Source organism: Mytilus californianus, unplaced genomic scaffold (assembly GCF_021869535.1).
Source record: "Mytilus californianus isolate M0D057914Y unplaced genomic scaffold, xbMytCali1.0.p SCAF_3, whole genome shotgun sequence".
Lineage (NCBI taxonomy): Eukaryota > Metazoa > Mollusca > Bivalvia > Mytilida > Mytilidae > Mytilus > Mytilus californianus.
In genome coordinates, this window is record NW_026262679.1 from 105,801,194 (window position 1) to 105,824,419 (window position 23,226).

The following is a 23,226-nucleotide window of genomic DNA, read 5'->3' on the forward strand; positions in this document are numbered from 1 at the left end:
TACAAATGTGGTAAAAAAAATAAATAACCGTCATTAGTTTGGACTTTTCATAGCCCAGATAATAGACATATCAGGTAGTATTAACTAGACATAGGATAGGTAACCCCCATTTGATATTATCATTGATATAAATGGCGACCGAATTCTTTCCAATCATTAAAGATGGTTACCAAATATGGGCAAAGCAACATTAAGGACATATTAAATCTTGGATTGGTACTACCACTTCGAAAACGTATAACGTTACACGGCCCAAATTTTAAATTAACGATTCTAAAGCTGTTTTGTGTATATAAACCTGTATTTATAGCATCCATCCACGAGAATGAAAGATTGTAGAGCCTCAAAACGACACAAAAGATATATAACACGTAAAATTGAAGATAACGACTTGTTTTATGAATGAAATGGTCATTTAAAAAGTACAAATCGTTTTCAGACGTATCGCAAATATTGACTTATCTATAATGTGTTTGTTAAAAAACAAGAAAACCCGTATTTGGATGTTTGGTTATATGAAATAAAGCCATTTCATGTTAGATAAAATTTACTTCAAGGTTTTTCATCTACTTTTATCTAAATTAACAGATTTAAAAATTCACGTTATAATACATGAACGTGACTGATGTACAAAGAAATAACTTTGTTTCCGGAAATAAAAATAATGTTTTTCACTGTTTCATTTCAGTAACCTGTTGGTATCTTTTTAAGTTTAGAAGTAGTTTGACTCTGCAGCCCTTAAATGTAGTAAATTGTTTGCAAACAAAATGAGAATTGTCCTGCGTTGCCACAACGGTCCACAAACATGTATGTAGGGAGAAAGGTTGCAAAAAAAAATGGTCTTGTATTGACTCAACAGCCATTGGAATATTGAAAAAGAACCTTTTGTTCTTCGAATTTAGCTAGATAAAATCTACCATGAAGGTCCGTCTTTAGAAATCTTTATAGGATAAAACGTCATTTGCCGTAAGGCACGGACACCTGTCTAGATCGTCTGTCTTTCACCTTAATATAGCAATTTAATCCAAATTTAATTGACTGAATAGTCGCTGTCTTCTTGACCAAAGGTAATTCACAGTTTTGTACGCTGAATAAAAAAAATACGGAATATTTTATAGTTAATATGTCAACATTGTGAAGAAAATTATGTGCATGGGCGGATATGGTTGTAATTATAGACTTTTGTTAAAAATTATACAGTAATCATTTATTTGAAAGGTAACTCAAATAAGATTCAGATGTCTCTAACGTTTGTACAATGAACTTGACTATTGTAAATATAACAACATGTGAAGGTGTGTATGCATATGTGTATATTTTATAGGTTTGTATAAAGATTCATACCGGTAAGGGTGTGTTTGTTTCATAGGTGATAAAGCATATATGATCCCTTGTTAAGGAGTAAAACATTTCATTCAAATAAAAGCATACTTTCGGATAAAACAAATTTGCGTTACGATATATTTTGTAAGCATGGAAACTTTCTACATAGAACATAAACTATATACATAGAAAAAGATAATTAGGCGACATTTCAGGGCAAATAATGCGAAAGTTCTATCGCCAGTTAAAGTAAGATATAATTAAAACCAATAAAAGTAGATCGGTTAATGAGTTACAGAGTAAAATTTATTACGTTTAATTTCAGCTTTAACTTGAAATAATACTTTTCATCTAAAACATCGTTATCGTTCACCTGAGTGCACCCGTCTGAATGTGTAATACTTATATACATGAACGATACATATAGTACTGTTCTTAGAACCTTCGGGTATAATCAAAAAGACATATGTTTATCTTGACTTCTCCCATGCAAAAAGGGGACAGGGCGCCTGTTTGTTCGTGGGAAATGTATAAATAGGTATTCTCGATCTGTTTGAAAGAGGACGTTACATCTAACAGCCCGTGTTCAGACGGTGGCATGCTTTCCGCTCCACAGAGAACCTCTACATGACGACCGTTAGACTATGCTTGTTGCAAAGCCAAAATGTCCAAATTCAACATTGATTTCCCTCTTTTTCCAGTTGCAATCCAAATTGACCACCATTCATCCGGTCGACCCATTTTACAGTACTTATTTGTACTTATTTGTACTTATTTAATGTAATGTTTACTTTATTCTCGTCCTCAACATGGATCTAACATGAATATTTGCCACGGAATGTTAACCAAATAACGAATCGATATGAATACGCATGTACATTGAAAGTAATTCGTATTTCGTTGTGTTTTCAATTGCACAATCTAGGGTATCAGGACTCTATCCCCGTCTTAACCCCAATGTTCTCTTCTGCTAAAGTCGCTCTGATAATCTTCTACCTTGATTCGTTTACGACAGTTAATTCTTTAGTGATTTCGAAATTGAGAAAATTTTACCAATTTATAAATGCGGCATTGTTATAAGGTAGTTTGTTGTGTTAAAGGCAAGTTTTGCTAGCAATAGAATGTTTTGATTTTTTTGAAACCGTTCGAACTACAAAAGTAATCCTCTGTAATTAAAGAAAACAAATGTATTATTACTGTGTCAATTTGTTTTGGTTGTCTTAGTTTCAATATTAATAGATATGTTGATATTATACATACCAATTGATCAATTGATTGTTAGATCAAGATTATAAGTGATCCTCTTACAACTGAATTCAATTATGACCCTATTGCTTTAAATATGATAGCATTCATGTTATATCCGATGCGTGAATTTTCTTTATGAACGCCAATGGTACAAAATGATCTCATTTATATTTTAGACTCAATATTACGGGTTTTGATTTATTATATTGGATTATAACAGATTTGATAATTATTAACTTATATATAACAAGTCACGAATAATCCATAGGAGCTAATTAGATGTGTTGTCCTTTAGAAAATCTGCATGTAAAATCTATACTTTAATCAGAGAATATTTTTTAAACATGTATTTATGCTATGTTGTTACCTTTGCTGCTCCAATATATAATCTGTAGTTAGCTAAACAGTAGGCTACATTGTATATTACAATATATCGGGACAATCTAAATGTAACGTACATGGTTAACCACAGTGACTATTCATCAGCTGAACTAACAATATGGTGAAAAATTTAGAAATTTGGAGAAATTGGAATGTAATTGGATAACCAAAACTATTGGTTATCGTCAACTGCTTTTGATAAGTTGTTATTTATATTTTAAAGTTACTACAAAAATTACATAATCTGTTAATATATTTTATTCAAATGTACGAGATACAATCTAAGGTAACCCATCGCCAGTATTTAATATAATTTTATAGTTTTGCGATTCAAAAAACTGGAAACGATTGAGAGACATAGACATAACAGTGTAGCATTTTTTTTTCATGACATAGACATAACAGTGTAGAATTGCAGTGCATCAGCTTAGCCTCTTAAGGTAGCTGGGGTGTCTTCCACCATTCTTGGATTTTGAAATAGCAGACAACAGTCGGTCTAGATCTTTAATGAAATGTGCAAATTTCGAGAGTAATATGAAATTCATTTGTAAGACTTTTCATGTTAATATAGAAAATTATGTGTTTTATCATATTTACGGCTGTACTTTACAAAAAACAGAATATTTTTGTTTGATTCATTTTTTTCCAACTTTGCTACACAAGGGGAGATAACTCAGACAAAGTAATTTTTATAATTGAATGTGTTGTGAATTTACCTATTTTATTATGTAGCAAGAAAACGAGTCCGATGACCCCATTTTTTCGTGTTCTTATCTGAAAGCATATTATTAGAGCTATCTTCTCATATTTTATCTTAAAATTCTGTGGTATAGTTTTCTTTTTATCACACAAAATTGGGTTTTCCATGCATAATCTATACAAAATCTGACAATTTTACACAACCTGTAGCGAAAAAAAAATCCCGGTGACCCATAGTTTTTTTTTTAGATTTTTTTAAAAAGCATGATACATTTTGTCAAATTATTTCAGAATTCTATGGGTTTTAATTTAACCCCATCTACCTTAAGACCTGCATTATCCATGAGTAAATAAACCATTCAGTATTAACCGTTTTGTCGATCAATTCAAATCTTATTTTTTAATTGAATAGTTTGGCATAATAAGTTCAGTAATACATTTTGTTTCTTTATTATTGTTTTGGTGGATGTAGTACTTTAAAATAAACTACATAATTTCATGTAGTGTCTGTGGTCTGTGTATATGCATCATCTTGAATGTCTTGTGTTCGATAACCAAATTTACAACGCCATCTACAGTACATCCGGTTTGTTACATATTTCACTAGTTTTGAGATGTCAGTCATTAAGTCTTTTATCGAGCGTTTTAACAGAATACGGCAGATTCACTCGGGCACATTTACGCAATAGGACTACCGTTTTATTGGTTTCAAAGGATGCTGTAATAGTTATGGCAGATATAAATTTACTGTTTTTAGCAGTTTGTGTATGAATTTACAATAAACACTTAAATTCTTGAAGCTTGTTCCTTTAAGATATTTTTTAAAACATCTTTCAGTTGAGAAGTGTTGCGATCAGCTGAGAAACTGTAAAACTCTGTTAATGTGTATTGCGTCACCAATTTAAGTGTCAGTTATTTATCTTCTAGCTTAAATAATTCTTATTTGTTCTAACTATCAGCAGTAGATTAGTTAAATCTAAATACTCTTAGTTTATGTACTAAACGATTATGATTTTCAACACACTTGTCAAAATTTAACAAATTTTAGTTTTATATCAAACATTGTTGTCATACTTTTGAAGAAAGTGTTTCTAACTTTGATAATGTAATGTATCGCTGCCAACAATCTGACACATGGAGGGAGTCCTTTAATTCCAACTGACCTGCTGTTTTAAACAAAATCAAAAAGAATATAATAATATTTTCAAACCCCATATGTCAAATAAAAACAGACAACACCATCGCTAAACCGAAAAACACAGAAAAGACAAACCAATCAACCAAGCACTGTACAGAAAACTAAAGATTGAGAAACACGAAGCCCACAATAAACCATGTGATAGGGTTTGTTTCATCATGTTATAATTCATCCTCCTATTCATAACTGTACGATGATTTTTCCTTTTACAGATTATTGGCTGTGACGGTATTGCTGGGTCAAATGCCAGGTTAGATCACTGTGGTGTATGCAGTGGAGACAGTTCATCATGCCAGCTAATATCAGGAATATTCACCAGGAGATATCTAAAATATGGATATAACTTGATAAGTCGTATTCCTTCCGGAGCATGTAACATCAATATAACAGAAATGTCCCGCAGTAGGAATTATTTAGGTATATTTATAGTATAGATAACGAAAAATTACCATTTATGTAATAAAACATCATATTCTAGATAAACTGAAAAACAAATGTATTTTATTATAGTAAAAATCGTATTGCATTATAGTATGAGTAAGTAATCAAGTACACAATGCTTAATTCACAATACTATACATGTTTTTATTTTAGTTTGGATCGTTTCATTTAGAGAACAGAGTGTATTGTTGCCCACATACATTTCTTATAAGTTTCGAGAAATTTTAGTTCATTCTGTATTTACCCTGATGTTGATGTTTGCTATCGTTAGATTTTATTGAGTGGTTTCACTTCAAATAATCGACATCATCATACTAAAACATAAGACATGATAAGAAAGTTTATCTCAAATATTGAAAAATTGTTTTTATTTCTTGCTTACCATCAATGAAAATGCTCTTGAAATAACTGGAACGAACAACAAAAATTCCATATCTCTTTCGCAATTTAAGTTTTGAGTAGACAAATTATACTAAACAAAATTCATTGTGGTAATACTACCGACTTATATTATATATAAATAGTACATTTCTCTGAAATTAATATTTTTGTTCAAGGCAAACTGTCAGAAATATAAAACTCACCTTGGCACTATCAAAGAGCATGCATTTTTTCATAATCGTACACCTTGAATAAAACAAAATGTAACAACGAGTTTTTTAGTAACATATAAGATGGTTGTACTATAAAATCTGCATAATAAACATTGTTACAACATATTTCTATTTACGAAATGTCCTCTTTGTCAAATCCAAATATCAAACCTTTTGTCTGCTTTCTGACAGTTTTCGGGCATCGCTTATTGCATTATATGACTATTGCAGTTGACAATAAATCGTGAAAAAAAACAATATCAAATGTTATACATTCAATATCTATCGATTTACTGACATTATTAACAGTCTTATTGCTTACAAAATCTGCCATGCCAATGTTGTAACACCAACTCGAAGCTTTTTATAGTATATGAGGCAAAATTGCTATTCATTTGGGATTTTATTTATTTGGACGATATTTCATTGTATTTACTGAGTATGATGTGACACTTAGACCCTTTAATGCAGTTTTAGCTTATTCAATAGAAAATAAACTTTTTAAAGACTAAACTATTTATCATATATTGACCTCTGAAACGACACATTGTGTCTAGATGACTTTCTATGGTATGGTATTAATACTGCAGCGTTATCATTGAGATTTTCCCTAATGTACGATTAAACGAAAACAAGATAACAAACTATAGGTGACAAGTAGGGTTAATGGGTTTTATCAGCTACGTGACCATTAAGTAGGCTTGATGGTCATCTAAACCTACTTCACATAATGAAGCTTTGTCTGACCACATCAATCGCTGTCGGTTAAGCTAACAACTGATGGATCCGTTTGTTGAACATTGGCTTTTACTTAAAATATAGCGCTTGAAAACTGTTTCAGTATCATTCCCATTGTTTATTTTCGAAAAGAACTTTATCCGTTATCGGCCTTAGCTACTTAAGGCATCTTGAAAATTGGACTTAACAAACTTCACGTCGTTCTTTTCTTAAAAGAAAATGCCGCACTGATTAGAAGTTATGTCATATGTTGTACAATTATCAAAAGAACGAAGTGAACGCAAATGGAGACGTATAGGGGTCAATATTCATCTTGAAAAATCCTGTTTAGTATTATTATGCTATGAGCACCTATTTAAGGATCTTTTCGACATCGATTTTTCACAGCTCAATAGTATTTCTATCTGTTATATTACCGGAAGGAAATATTGAAAACGAATGTTAGCCATTTCTTTACAATATGCAAAAAAAACCTGTTTTACTATCTGACATCATGTATTTATAAAAATTTCATTTTCCAACTTTGAATACCTGTCCGAATAGTTGTCGCAACTTTCCTTTTAATTTTTATAATTATGATACTGAATAGTTCAGTTTTGAGCAAGTGCATGACTATTTAGGGTCTTCTTTGGGTACGATTCAGTGCATAATTATCTACTTGGTTACACCGCCTAATGGTAGGATTGTCAGTTGAGACGTTAATTGTGTAATAATACAACAAAGATTGCTTCATACTTAGTAAACCATTGAATCGTTCGAGTGAATGAAGTTTAAAAAAAGATGACCCTGTGTCGAATTATGCAAATACCTTGAATTTTTTGTAAACTAAAAACCGCTTCTTTTCTGTTTATGATTGAGTGTTGTCCTGGGTATAATAACACTCCCCACATCCTTCCTTTTCAAAATTAATCTACATGTGTTTATGTTCCGGACCATATGAGTATTTGGACCATACGCGTATGGTCATGACCATATGCGTATATACTCGTATGGTCCGACCATACGCGTATGGTCCGAGTAATTAATACGATGAACGTTGAAGGCATCACCCTTCAAGGTGTCATAAATCAGTAGTTTCTAAAAATGAAATTTTGACTTAGATAATAATTTGGTAATTATTGTAACGTGATTAATGAAAGAAAATTATTTTTACTCACAAGTTAAAATGATAGTAGAAGCATTTTTAATTTGTTTTTACGAAACAATATGTCGACTCCGAAAATAACTAAGTGAGCTGTTGAGCAAGAAGACGACTGTTTTACACATTAGCAATTGGAGCATTGAACCCTCCTTTTTCTTTATTTTGGTGTTTCAATTTTTTTTGTAAATTAAAATTCTTAAACATTTTTAATTATTTTTCGTTATTTAATTTGTTCATACTCCTTTTTGTACGATTTACAATTACAGTAGTTTATACATGCTGTCCTCTATTCGGCTTATGTACAAACCACTGTTATTGTAAGAGCGTATGAATAAGCGTATGAACACATCGGTCAAGTGAAAATTAGTGGAAAATTAGAAGAAATTAAAGAAAATCTAATCTAAACGCCGGGACAAAAAATGTCCATGCCCCAAACACATGTGGATTCACATACGGAGGAAACTGTCGACAGGATAAAGGTGCTTAAAATTGACTCTAGATAGCGAAGGCAAGATAACAAATATACCAAGATTCAATAAATTAATAACTTGTGCCGATTTTGGTTCAGAGAACGAGCTGTGCCTGTTAAGGAAGTTTGAACTTGTTCGAAAAATACCTATATGATCTAAATACTCATATGGTCCGGCCCGTTAATAACCAAACAAGTATATTCTCATATGGTCTGAGTATAATCATATGGTCATGACCATACGCGTACGGTCCAAATACTCATATGGTCCGGAACATTTATTTATGGAACTGAACATTGAACTTTTGATGAACGTTTTGATTAATGTGTTTTATGCATGGAATGTGATTATCGAATTATTTTTAAATAGTTTAGATTACCACTTATTAACATATAAAAGAACAAATATTAGGCCAGTAGTAGTTATCGAAATAGACATTGTTATACATACATGTATGTTTCTATACGAAATTGATTTCGACCGTATGTGAACATCTGTTTGTCAAACGAACTGTGTTCGGACATTTATTTGGTAAGTTGACATAAGTTGATATCTGATATATTTGGAAAAAGCACTCAAACTAAATGATGTAAATAACCGATGTAGCTTATCGGTGTTCAAATCTCGAAAATCATGTTTTACGGTCACAATCGCGAAAGTACGTCTCTTATCAGTTGAGACACTGACATATATTTTGTTCGTGATAGTGACAGTAAAACTTGTTTTGGGTCACTTTGATTTGGTCCTCCTCATAACCCTATCGGAAAAATTGATAAGTCTTAGAGCAAAAATTCTGTTTTAATCACAATGTTAAACTTTATTGCATAGATTTCAAGATTTCCAAGAAATTTAATTTTATAGTGGACCTAAAATACTTTATTTAAAAAAAATACTTAGCATTTAAATAAAAGAAAGTGATTTGGGTATATGTTTATGCTGGGGCATAATATATTGACGTGTGAAAATGCCTGGCCTTTTTAGGTCAAACGTCAACTTTGACATGTTTATGACATCACAAGTGTCCTTTCTGCACTAAAGTGTCGAGATTATAAAACTTGTTCATTTATTTATAAAATTAACATAATTTTTGAAAATCTTCGATAGTTTAACTATTTTCAGGGGCCAAATAATCATCATACATCTTCCTTTGTAGTAGTTTTAAAACTAAAAAAATAAAAGTAGCATTTTATTCTTGTTTCAATCTATAAATAAACAAACTGATATAAGTCCTCATATAATACCATGTATGCATCAATCTTTTTGTCTCAAGACGAAGTCGGATATTTAGACGTGCTGTTTCCGTGCGGCAACGGCGACGGTGTCGTCGATTGGGTCAGTTATACATGAATACTAATAGGTCAATTGTAATTGGTATGTTGTTGAATGCAGGCATTTTTTGCAAAAAGCACATACATGCTCTAGCAATCAAAACTTATAATTATTACTGAAATGAAACAATGATAAACAGCAGTTAACAACAAACATGGTACAATGCACAGTTGTATTAGTATTGTCATTTCAATGGCTATTATTTGCCCCCGCCCCCTCAGTCATGGTCAATCTAATCAAGATTCATGCATAGTTTAAACGTTCAGGCTTCAAAATTTGTATTGAGACATATCTTTGTGTCAACAGTTTGCTTTTAGTTTATATTATTTCAATTGTACTATGTTTCAGTGATGTCTTGGGATTCATGGGGTCGGGAACGATAAATTAGATGCCCGATGTTGCATAATATCGCATGTGTGTTATAAATTAAAGGAAAAGAAATTGTGTAAATAACTGTCATACTTATGCATTGTTTAGTGTTCCGGTACTAACAAAATCCTACGTTTGTTTCACCGTGTCTTATGTTTTTTGTGTTGTTACAAATCAATGCGTGCTGATACTTTATACTGATATTTATCCGTTCATACATTCATAGTGCATCTGGTGACCTTGAACTTTAAACTTTCGACCTGACGATTAAATTTAATTCAAGCTTTACACTTTGCAAGTTAGATGCAATACTTGAGAGCTACTTGTCATTTTGCGGCCCCTTATTTTTAAAATGGTGCTCGAAAAGTGTCATGTAAACAAATGAACCTTGAGCTAATTGTATTTGAATTCAATACATATGAAATAAGATGTGGTATGAGACAACTTTCCACCAGAGACAACATAGAAGTAAACAACTATAGGTCACCGTACGGCCTTTAACAATGAGCACATCCCATACCACATAGTCAACTATAAAAGACCCCGAAGTGACAAATGTAAAACAGTTCAAACGAGAAAGCTAACGGCCAAAATAATGAATGAAAAACGAATATGATATACAGCAACAAACGAAAACCACTGAATTACAGGCTCCTCCTGACTTAGGACAGTCACATACACATAAACTAGTTTGCTGGCGCCAAATCCTCCCCCTAACCTGGGACAGTGGTGGAACAGTACAACCTAAGAACAAACTATAAAAATAAGTTGAAAAGGGCTTAACTCATCAGATCGATACAAAGTAATAAAAACATCTAATAAAAACAAGGACCGGACATGGTAGGGTATTCATACATCCCCACAACAAAAAGGACACTAAGTACAGATCTGAGAGTACTAGCAGTTACTGACAGCTAGTTCAAAGCCAATAACAACTAATAAAAAATGCATGCATCTAAGACTAAAATATCAATCAGTAGGTTTAAAGCTCACTTTTTATGCCAATGATTGGGTGTTGTTTTGCGGGGATTTACTACAAGACTTCAACTCTCTAATATATCTTAACTCTTGATGTGACAACGATCCTTATTTTTGGAGAAGAAAACGTGTTGTGGATGTATGTGTATATGAGAAAAATATATCAGTAAATAACCAACAAAATATTATAGATGTAAATATGTTAAAAGATCAGTGCCATCATTACTGTTCTTATCATTTAAAGTTATTGAAAGGTTTTCATTAACAAACAATCGAGCTACACTTACCGACAAGATCAAACGGTCGTGATAACAAGATATCTAGAGAGTCGTAAAAGCTTCATCATCACTGAATATCAACCAAGTTGTGATGATGCTAGACAATTTTAAGTAATGACTTTAACTTGTTTCAATAATTTCTTTACTTAGTGTGAACTGTTAGGTAGTCTACTGACTAAGTCAATATTATACATATGAAAAGTGAGTGATAAATTGTGCAGCAATATATATGAGGTCGTTGAAATAATTTTGATGAAACAAAAGTCGGTGAATAAGACATGATTTAGGTATTTAATTATTGGAATACGACGGAAATTCCTCGCTTGTCACTTACATTTAGAATATTCCATTTTTCCTCTCTAACATTATAAATTTCTTTAGTGTTTCAGATGCTCTTCAATTATCACCTATACCACCTTATTGTTGTTAATCTATCATTTCTAGTGCAAGAAAGCTAGATTTATGTCTAGTATTGCTCGAAATGTTATCAGGTTCCTTAGATACGAAGATAAATTATTCTTCATTCTTTCGTCATTCATATTACTTGGTGTTGATACACAATGTGTAGAAACCCTTGGTCGGGAAACTTCCCTTTGAGCAGCAATCCGATATCAAACTGGAAGACATTTTCAGCTGATATGAATTTACGAAAAATGAAAACTCAGACTTTGAAAAAAATATATAGTTACCCTATTTAACGTTTTTATCTGTGCCAGGACTAACTTTGGTCTTTGGGAATGGTCATAATTTTAAAATGGGTAAATTGATTTCTATCGATATTATTTAGAAGATAGTTGAAAAATGTAAATGAGACAGAAAACCAACAACACACAAACGAATACATTAATATACGATCTTCAACTCCATATGTCAAGTTCTATAATTTTTTGTAACCCGAGTCTTAGCAAGTTTTGAAAACCACCGGAGATCTGTAATTAGAATGTCTACAATGTTACAGTAACTTTTCAATTGTTGTAAATGTCTCAATAAATGTTTCGGTTTAATAAGCTTTTGGTTTTTGGACTGATCAAACAATAGTTGACACAATCTTGCGCAGTCTATATAAATATAGTAAGAAGGTATTAAAAGCAATAACTACTGCCAATAATTCGTACATCACAGATCGTAAAAGCCACAAACGTATAGAACGTAACCATAAAGTGCAGTTTTGACTTCAAACTCACCTTTAGCGCTTAGTAGTAAGATGATCAAAATAATGTAGTGCATATTCAACGATCCTTTTGAAAATACAGATTATTGTATTATAATATATTATATTAGACAGTTGACCAGAAAACGTATACTTTAATTGTTAATTAAAAGGAACATTAAAAATAGAATAGGCTAACAAGTTCCATTGAAACCATTTCTTTAACTGTATCTGTGTATAGATGTCTCATAAGTAAGTATATTGGACTCGTCAGGCGAGGTAAATTAATTTGTACAATTTAGAAATACTTGAACGGATACGGAAGCAATATATAACATTTGACAAATATTTAAAGTTTACAAATGGTCTTGTTGTGTCAATTCTTTCCAGACAAAAAAAATGTAGGGCAAGTGATGTGTACTTAGTACCAAATAACAACTTTCTGTAAAGGATTTAGATATCTCAATATTTTCTTAAGGTGTGTTTAGTCGCGTTTAGACAGCAATAAATTATAAAATATCTTTTAAACATAGTCTGAATCCTTGTGTTTGTTCGATTAACAATTTATGAATGTTTTATCACCGAATAAATAGTACAAATCACAACTTAAATGAGTGGATATTTAAGACCTGTTCCAATATTATTGAGGTTTACAGATATTCCGGATTTCATATCTTTCAACACTGAAATTTGTGTCTAAGTTGGAACATTAGATGACTTATATAGTGTTTTTTTAAACGATAACATGTAAACCGATGGACATAAATTGTCTTGTATTTACTATATCAACAGCATTAAAAATCTACAGCAATGTGGTGATTTCTATTGTAAATCTTGAAAAGGCGCCTTAGGTCTTATATAAAGCATTAATATCTGATCTTTCTCATGATTAAACTTTCTTGAAATGATAAACGTGTCTGCCATTAATAAACTATAATTTCTGGCATCATAATTGCTGGATCCATTTTCCAGCATTTCTTCTTCTGTTTTTGTTTATTTTATTTCCCATAAACTCATGCAATTGACATTAAAGCTATTGTCGTCTTCTCAAAGAGGAAGGGCCAATTCCCTGAAGTTATTTCACACCAGGGCCATTTTTCTAAACGTTCCTTTACTAAAATTCTCAGTATCGTAAATTCAGATGATTCATACTTAAAAGATTTAACAACATTTTCGCTAATTTTCGAACATGTGACCAAAGTGTAAATACCGAAAGATGCTTGCTCAAAACTGCAATGTTTGATAGATTTTGACAAAATATGTCCCATTATTATATTTCCTATTTTGCAAATTGGAAACATAACACAATTATTCCAAAAAAGTATATAGTCTGGTCATTTTATAACCGACTATACGGTATTGGGTTTTCTCATTGTTGAAGGCCGTACGGTTGCCTATAATTGCTTACATCCACTTCATTTGAACTTTGGTGGATAGTTGTCTCATTGGCAATCATACTACATCTCCTTATTTTTATATTCTTAACCAAAATTAAAAATTTATATTGGAAGTAATTATATATAATTATTGTCTTTCAGATACACATGAATTCATTTTAGTTAATGATGCGATTTGTATGCAAAATTTTAACAAAACATGTAAAATTGCAATATTGTCTTTAATAGCGATATGTGGCGGTGAATATCATTATGATTCTATGGAAATAAGTAAAATTGTTGATAATATTTTGAAGTATAGTATGATTAATACATAGACTCGTAAGTATTCGAAATCCATTAGGTTTTAACAACTTTCTGATTTTGACCTTTGGAATGAAACAAATACCGGGAAAGTTGGCCCTAACTTTTTGTAAATCTATTTATTAACAACACTGACACACACTTTACTGTTGCTTTGAATATTTTTACTTACGATACATACGACAAAATGAAAAAAAATCTAAAAAAAGTTTAGTGCATTGAATAATTAAGCATTTTATACGCAGTAAATATACAGAAAATGACCGTATCCCTCGGGGGGGGGGGGGGGGGGAAGCATCCACCAAGAGTGGCATAGACCTAGTGGTTTTTAAAAACTCACCAGAGATACCAACCGTGTCGTTTTTTTTTAAATAACAATCAATGACTTTGTAATTTGAAATAAAACAGCGATTGGAAGGGACCCAAAGGGACTATGTAAAAAGAAAAATCAAATCAACAGACTGAAATATTGGGAATATCATGTGATAAAGTAATCTCAATTCATAACGTTTACATTCATTTTTGGCTTCAGCTCAGTAGTCAATGCTTCGGTACTAACATGAATTATACCAAACTTTTTTTTTAAATTCCTTAAATTTCCTTTGATATACAGTAATTAGAATATATTAAGAAACTAGGGTTCCAACTTTCTCAGGCAAAGTTAACTTGGATGAATTTGGCTACATTGTTATGTCCCTTTTGTTCATATAGCGCCTCACGTTTAAATTAGGTGTTTATACATGGTTTGCTTTCAGGTGTTTAGGTTTTAGAGTTTTGTTGAAGGTAAATCCAGAAAAGCACTTCGAAGGAACGAAAATCTTAAATTGTTATTTTTTATTTATTTTATTTTATTATTTTTTTTGCGTCTTTTGTCTGTTTATAGCTAATGCGATATTTGTGTTATCGATATTGTCCGGTAGCTTCTTCATTCTCAAAAATGTAACTGTGTGACTACATGTGCCTTTACACAAAAAGTACATATAAAAACTATTATGAAATTGTAACCATGGCCATTTTGTTGCTATGGTTCATTTAAGCCATTACGTTATTTTCAATATCGTGGGTTATTTGTCACGTAAATGAAGTGTTTGTACCTAAAAACAATTTAAAGTTCACAATAAAAACATTTAACTTTATTTTTCATATTAGATACACATTGTAAGGCACATCAAAAGAATTCATATCCGGTAAAGCGAAAAATCTTGATACGAAATTATTACATAATAGTCGTTTTATTTACATTTCTTTGTTTTACCTTTACTGGCCTTCTGTAGTGTGTCGAAATATTTGACTTATGACACAGAGGTACATGCACATAAAAAGCTTACTGTGATCAAAAATATGTAATTTATTGGATAAACAGACCCTTTGTCTCGCCATTGACTAGACTGGCTGAAGTCTATTAGCCTCCTTTCATTAATATCAAATACGGCAGTCAGCTTTATCTTAAGGCAGTTTACATCAGTGAAGCAGTGTCATTTATTACTAAATGTAGATAATATTTAAAATTTAACTTAATGAAATATTCCAACCGTTTCATTTAAATATTGAGTTATACATCCTTGGCTGTCATTTTTTATGCTGAATGTTCCTGATGAAGTGCCATCGAGAAAAGCCTTTCGAAATGCACAAAATTTATAAAGTCTTATTTTCATTCATTGACTAAAAATCAACTCTTTTATTAATTGAAAACGATTGTGCGCCCTGCTAGTTGATGTCTGAATATGTTCCCGCATTATATTAAACATTATTGACTTTTTAAACATTAAATCGAACTTTTCAAAGGAACACATTTTTATTACTTTTTCAGCATTAAAATTAACAGATGGCGATTACATCATCAATGGAAATTATAGACTAACTAGAAACAACGTGTTCAGAGAAGCGGGAACAACTTTTACGTATCACAGAAATAAAAGATCAGAAGGCTGCCGATCGCAGTGTATTATGGCCGACGGTCCAACAACGAAATCCATTGACTTAGAGGTATCTCAATAGCTTATATTAAAACACAGATTTCCATACAGGTGTTACAAGTTCCGCCGAAATCATAATAATTACACCAATCATGTTGGCTAAATTCGAGCACCTATGGACAAACTATCAAAACGAATTCCTTACGTATACTCTCTCGCACATTGAAAATGGGGAGTATACTAGAGGAAAATTGATAAGTCGAACAAAACCGGACAACACTATGGCAAAAAGAAAATAGTGAAAAAACCAATAGCAGTTAACTGAAAATACACAGAAAACTGATGATTGAACAACTAAGAGTCCCATAAAAAACCGACGAGAAACTCAGATGGGTTTGTAGTCATTGCTTTACTAGTAACACTTGTTCTGTTATACATGTCAAAATCTGTCAAGATAAATTCTATTATAAAGTATTTTACTATAGTATTAAGCAGTGATTATTTTTAGAAAGAAAAGTAACCCCTCCTCCTTGATTTAAAACAGCAAACAAACAGATACATTTTTTCTATTTTTTGCAAACATACACATTGCCTAGAAATGACAAACTCTGTACCTGCTCTTACAAACCTTATTGAAAGATTTAATAAGGATATTTAACAAGATGACTACAATAGGTAACAATATTCAGAAAAAGTTTACATCATCGAATAAATGGACAATAATGTGTTTTGGAGTAGTATATCATTTTGATTTATGTAGAAATTGATGTTCATAAAAGGAGTATGACTTTGTTCTCCAATAATAACAGTTTCAATGCTGTGCAATGTCCTTGTTCCCATATTCGAAATTTTGTATCAAAACCATTTTTAATACCATTGATTGAGAAACATCTAAATAGTAAGTTGAATTAATTATTCAGTGGATATACGACACATATTTGAGAAGTAAGAAAATATTCAATAACTATTTTTTCAATAGTTATACTAATATATAAAAATGTAAAATATTGATGTATTCATAAACATGTACATCAAAATGCAGAATTTATACATATTATAAGTGGTTAATTACACATGATAATTTAAAACGATTTCGATAGGTTTATACGGTAGTAGATATATTGTTGTAACTTCTTATCATTCATGAGAACAGTTGAGTTAAGTGAATTATGGTTTTTACTATTGTCATATATCTGTTCATTTGTCATAACTGGCATAAAACAACATAATTCTTGTTGTTAACAATATAAATGTAATTGACTTTTCACCTTACTATGTAAACTAGAACATGGTATGCTACCTTGTTGACATACAGTTAGTTAAGTATTTATAATATGTAAAGTATAATTTGATATACTCAGCTGCCAGAATTATTAAGATATCTAGACCTTGGTAAAATATTACTTGTATTGTTTTTAAATAGGCTATAAGTATTTACTGTCTGAAATTAGAGTGTACGAAGGTTAAACTTATAGATATCCTACCAACGCAGACCGACTTTAAATCAAATAGTTGGCCTCTATGCCTTTTAGGTTGTCCCATCGAGACTCTAGGTCATGGTTTAAGTTGTCCCATCGAGACTCTAGGTCATGGTTTATGTTGTCCTATTGAGACATCGCATCTTAAAAACCATAATGTGTGTCAGCTTTGCAGATAAAAGATTAACAGATTTATACTATTTTCACCAGTAAAAAGAAAATAATAATATCGGTACTCAAAATTTTCAAAAATGTCACCCCTCCTCGGTTTTATTTTATTGGATAGATGTTGCTCCTGTATTGATAGAAACTTTTTTGTTTAACCAATGGAAAGAAAATTATAAAACTGGAAGTCAAAATATTTTCAAAAATGTACCGGTTTTTTTTTTAATGGGATTGTAGTTGCTCAATTTCAAGTTGTAGGGCAAGTTGCTTTTCAAATTTTCTTAGAAAATATTCTTTTTTTCCCCTCTATGCCATGGTGTTTTCATCGTCGACTAATGATTGTATATTTTCCCATATATCTCTCATGAATTATGAAATTATTGAACCGTATGTACAAATGCAAATAGTCAAAGGAGCTTGAAATAAATCAACTGACACCCGTGTCGTCATGAAATGAGATATATTGGGATGTTAGTCAATTTCTGCCTCGCAACTTCATTTCCTGATTGCATTAGTACACACGGTTTCTCTAATTTCTAAATATAAAACCACCAACCGTTTACATTTAAAAAAACAAAGCTTGTCAACAATCATCACATAAAACAGACCCTCCTCTACAAAAATGGGAATCGCAGATACAGTTCCTTGTTTTAGGTCATGAAATATATAACTTGGTGTAGAACAACACCGATTCCATCAACAAATACACAGAAGTTGATAACATGAAACTGCTGGGCTTTTTTATAGACAGCATATTTGTTGAGTTTGGTGGATTGATATGTCAGTAGAGTCAGTATTCCAATGAGTACTAACTGTGTACCCCTACTGGCCGAATTATTTAATACTTATTTAAAGCAGAACTCATACAGATCTTCTCAAAGACATTAGAAAAAGCACATTGAAACATTCTTTAGTTTTACTTTTGGATATATTGATGATGTCGTGTCACTCAATAACCCACATTTCAGTGAATGCTTGTATCTCATATACCATAGGGAACATAGGATTAAGTATACTACAAAACCATAAGGTCTATTTCTTATTTTATTATATTTTGCTCGATATTGACATACTAGAATCTATCACAAACTTCAATTGATTTCAAATTTCAAATTGCCAACTCTCCATTTCTAAACAGTAGAATACCCTCTGACCCATCGTATCAAGTATACATATCTCAATTACTACGTTACGCTTAATGATGTTCACACTATACGGACTTCTTTAACATGATTGTTTCATTTGTACAAAATCTGCTCCAACATAGTTATGAGGATAAAAGACCGAAATCGACACTACATAAGTTTTACGGTCCCAACAACGATTGACTGTTACGATGTGTCTGTGTCTCCACTCGCTAGCGACACATTTTTGAAGCCTTATATCCTTAGATACAAGAAAAGTCATCTGTAAATATACCCATTATGTCTTATTCTCGGTTATGGCATTTTAACTGAGTGTGGATTTGCATTGCAAGACGTCTCTCTCTGTCTCTCTCTCTCTCTCTCTCTCTCTCTCTCTCTCTCTCTCTCTCTCTCTCTCTCTCTCTTGAGCTCATGCGATTCCATTAGTATTTGTTGTTTTACCTTGATTTGTATTTTGTTTTAGATTTATGAGATTTGAACATCAGAAACAACTGTCGCTTCTAATTTGAACAATATTTAATTGTACATCTATCATATTAATCTATGTTATTTTCGAAGTATGTACCTTGCCATTTCAATATATTGTCAAATAACTTACGTTTGAAGGGAACTAAAGTTTTACAGAATTAGTTTCCACCAATTACAGCTTATTATTTGTTTTGAACAGAGTGGTTCTTTGAGCGTTTCCCAAAGCAGAATGCGGACTTTGCCGGTTTTATGTTAAATGTCTAAATACTTAGAAGGAAATTGGTAAAAAAAAATAAATTCCTCCATAAATTCCTCCATAACATGTGCAGTTGTGTTTTTTACGATTATAACTTTGTCAGGAAGGAGAATCGGGTACATTATAGTTAAACGGAATGGTCAATTTCACAAGTACATATTTCAATCAGAACGTCAAAATCGGAAAGTTGATGAAACCTAGTGAAATCTAAAACTTAATTTAAAATGTCAAAATGATATGTTTAAAATTTTGTGATAATCTTTTATAGACAATGTATCTATTTAGATTACATGTTATTCAAAACTATACATTGCTGATTGCTTGGAAGACAATTGAGACACTTAATTTAGAACATTACATATATAATTTGTAACATTTTGCTTCGAAGATCACCCCGTTCCAAAAATAAATAACAAATAATTTGAATCTGAAAGATATTCAAATGTGGCAGAAGAAGCCAACAAAAATTATTAACTCTGGCTTAATGTAATACGCCACATTTGGAAAACGCTGGCCGTATTATCTGATCAGAACATATTTGTCTAGAAATTATGACAAAATCATCCCAAACCTATATCAAAATACTGTCATTTAGTGTCATTTCGATGTCAGTCTTGCGTATAATTTAATGTTAAAATCCTTCATCAATTTGCAGGTCCATTATAAACTTGTTTATCTTATGTAGACGTGTGAAATTGTTTATCGATTTTTTTCTTGCAGTTGCTGTTTTACCAAGTAAATACAGGTATAATGTATCAATTTACCGTGCCGAATAATTTAACAGACTATTTTATGCAAAATATGGTGCCTAATCTTAGAGAAAATCGACGAAATCCTAGTGCACAATTATCTAATCGCAATGCACATCTTAGTAAACAAAAAGACGTTCATATGATAACGAATCCAAATGAACTTCATAAGCATAGAACACAAGTAAATAATAACCAAAACTCCAGGAATGTCAATTCTCAAGCAGCTGTTCAGTCTAAACCTAGTTTTGAAAACACTTACAGCACTAATGATAATATAAGGAATACAAATAGTGATACAGGCAATACTCGTGTTAGTTCAACGAAAACTGAACAGCAACAAGTCGACCAAAGTGGATATTCTTATTCAGGAGGATTGGGAGCGTATAACCAGGCAGCTACTGGCGACTACGGTCAGCAATCGTCAGGAAATAACAATGTCCCATTAGGGCAAGAGAGTTTCTACGGTAAAAAGGGATATCCGGTATATAGTAATGGCATTCCGCTAGGCGGATCTGCAGATGGTGTACCGCTTGGCGGATCGGCAAATAGCGTATCCCAGGGAGGAATTCCACTCGGTGGAAGTGCAAATGGCGTACCTCTTGGTGAAACTGTAAACAAACCACGTTTAGTAATTGCTAACCATATACCCGACAGTAAAAACTATTTTTGGAGAATATCAGGATTTACAGAATGTTCAAGAACTTGTGGAGGAGGTAGGTAAACAGACATTGTACATTTATAGTTTCTATAGTTCAGTTTTGTAGAATTCATCATGTAACTATATATTTTCTTTATGTTTATTTGTTACTTTCAACTTCAAAATTAAAAATTAAAAATAAAACTGGTTTCCTATACTCATATTTAAATTGAAACTAGTTTTAGATCTACCTGTTATCTTCAGCAAACGTGTATGTCGATACTTATTTCCGTATTAACTTCACGATAAAAGTTGGAGAACCAAATCATAACGTTTCCAAAAAGATCGAGTTTGAAAATAAAGGCCTATAAAATTCAAAATTTAAGGAAAGAAATATTCTATTTTTTGTAGCGTAGAAGCAAATATTTGCTCATTGAAAAGTCTTTTCAGGGTAATCCAAACAAGCCTGTGTATTGTAGATAAGACATTTATCTTGATATTGATATCTATTTAAGAACTGTTGGTATTTTTTAAAAGAAATGCAAATAAACCTCGTTGCGGAAAAAAACGCCGCAAAAAAGTTCGAGTTGGTATTAAAAAAAAGCTTTAAAATTGATATTGCAATGAGAATAATTACGGTAAAGATCTTTTTTATGAAGAGGATACATAAAACGACATAAAAAGTAGGATTAATTGAGAGGTGGGGTTGCACAAACAGCTATTCCAATCAAGCCCATGACCTACATGAAATCAAAGATTCCATTAAATATAACACTATTTGGTGATTTGATAATACAATATTTGTTGATTTTAAAATAAATGCCTCTTATCAAATACTTTTGTTGTCCTGTTTTTAACAATGACTTCCATTGGTTTTTCATAATTCAATCTAAATTCATTCTCACTCTTTTGTTGTTGTTTTTTTTTTTTTCGAAATGTCCATCTCATTTTAAGTGTCTGTTTTGATTGGATCTGAGTACCCTCTTATTAGTATCATAATTTAAACAGTTAAGTAGTTATGAAACTCAACAATATGTGTGCCTCTTTCCCTCTTAGTCTATGTTGGTTCTAGCAAAAGAATTGTCACCGCTTCGTTAACTGTTTGTTAAGACTTGAAATATTAGAGTTGAAGGAACTCTTTGTGATGAAAACCTTGGTGTCCGTTCACCTGAACTTCACATAATATAAATATATAATTAGGAACTTGAAAGTCTATGATATATGACAACAAACAAATTACAATACAAGTTTAGTACCGTCCTTGTATTGTCTGCGTGTGTGGCAATGACTTAATTTAGTCTTCAATTACATATTCTAGTGTCAGATGAAATACACAGAATATTCTAATCGTTAGTTTAATTGTTCATGTTTTGCCAAATCTAATTAAGAATGGTCTTTATATTTTCATTAAAGTTAGTCTATTTTGTCACATTACAAAATTGCATCTGGATACAAAATACCGAACAAATGCGTTATTGAGAAAACACTACACAAACGAACAAAAAAATAAAGCACGTATGTCATGGCGGCCGTAAAACTTTGGAAGATCTTATATTTGCCTACAACTTCAAAAGATGTTTTCAATTAAAATTTGAATATTCTAAAAACTTAGATCTACAATGTAGACGAAAACCAGTGTCTGTGAAAACCCGATAAAACTTTCTAACTAGCCGGACATCATAATCTCCAGCATTACACTGTAGTCTAATAAAAACACGATAAATAAAGATATTATTGAAAACATCCGCATGACGGTAAAAAGGGGGTTCATACCCCAATCACATGTGTATCGGTTCGGTATCAAAACACCAAGTTGGTGACCATCCTTTATATATTGTTCAAACAATGTAATTTTCCATTAACCGTATGGATTCTGATATCCGCTTTAATCGGTCAGATAACACTTTATTTAGCCCATGCAGTTATGTTTGAATTTCGTAAAAAAGAAAATATCAGTTTTTTTGTAAACCATTCTGACGTATAACCGAGATGCGTAATAAACAAAGAAGAATGCAAAGCATGTTAACCATGCATATGTTTGATATTTGTGTAGACCCCAAATGTACGTTTAAGATATTGCACTGATTTTAAATTATAAAGTTTGACCTTTTTACTTCTTTTAATATATATATATGATATTTGTTCAATTGATGTTATATGAACGGGTGTTATATGTTTTTTTAAATCGATGGTAGAATTTATAGTTCAAATTTCATACATTTTGATAATTGCCTTCTAAACAGCACACTTGTGGCTGTCAAACACATACATTATATGTTACTGCAGCCTTTAATGCAGACCTGCTTAATCATTCTATACAAAAGAATGTTCTTGCTTGTCAAAATGACAGCTGATATAATCAATGATTACCCT

At 31.7% G+C, this 23,226-nt stretch overlaps 1 protein-coding gene across 4 annotated transcripts in view; it reads left to right on the plus strand.

Annotated features, from left to right (window-relative positions):
- Window positions 1–23,226, plus strand: part of LOC127735675 (thrombospondin type-1 domain-containing protein 4-like) — a 98,389-nt gene that overhangs the window by 61,271 nt on the left and 13,892 nt on the right. For all 4 annotated transcript variants that reach the window (XM_052245929.1, XM_052245928.1, XM_052245930.1 and 1 more), the window contains 3 exons: window positions 5,062–5,266; window positions 15,847–16,022; window positions 20,185–20,929. In XM_052245929.1, the coding sequence (XP_052101889.1) occupies window positions 5,062–5,266; window positions 15,847–16,022; window positions 20,185–20,929 (1,126 nt within the window). The remainder of the gene's footprint in view (window positions 1–5,061; window positions 5,267–15,846; window positions 16,023–20,184; window positions 20,930–23,226) is intronic.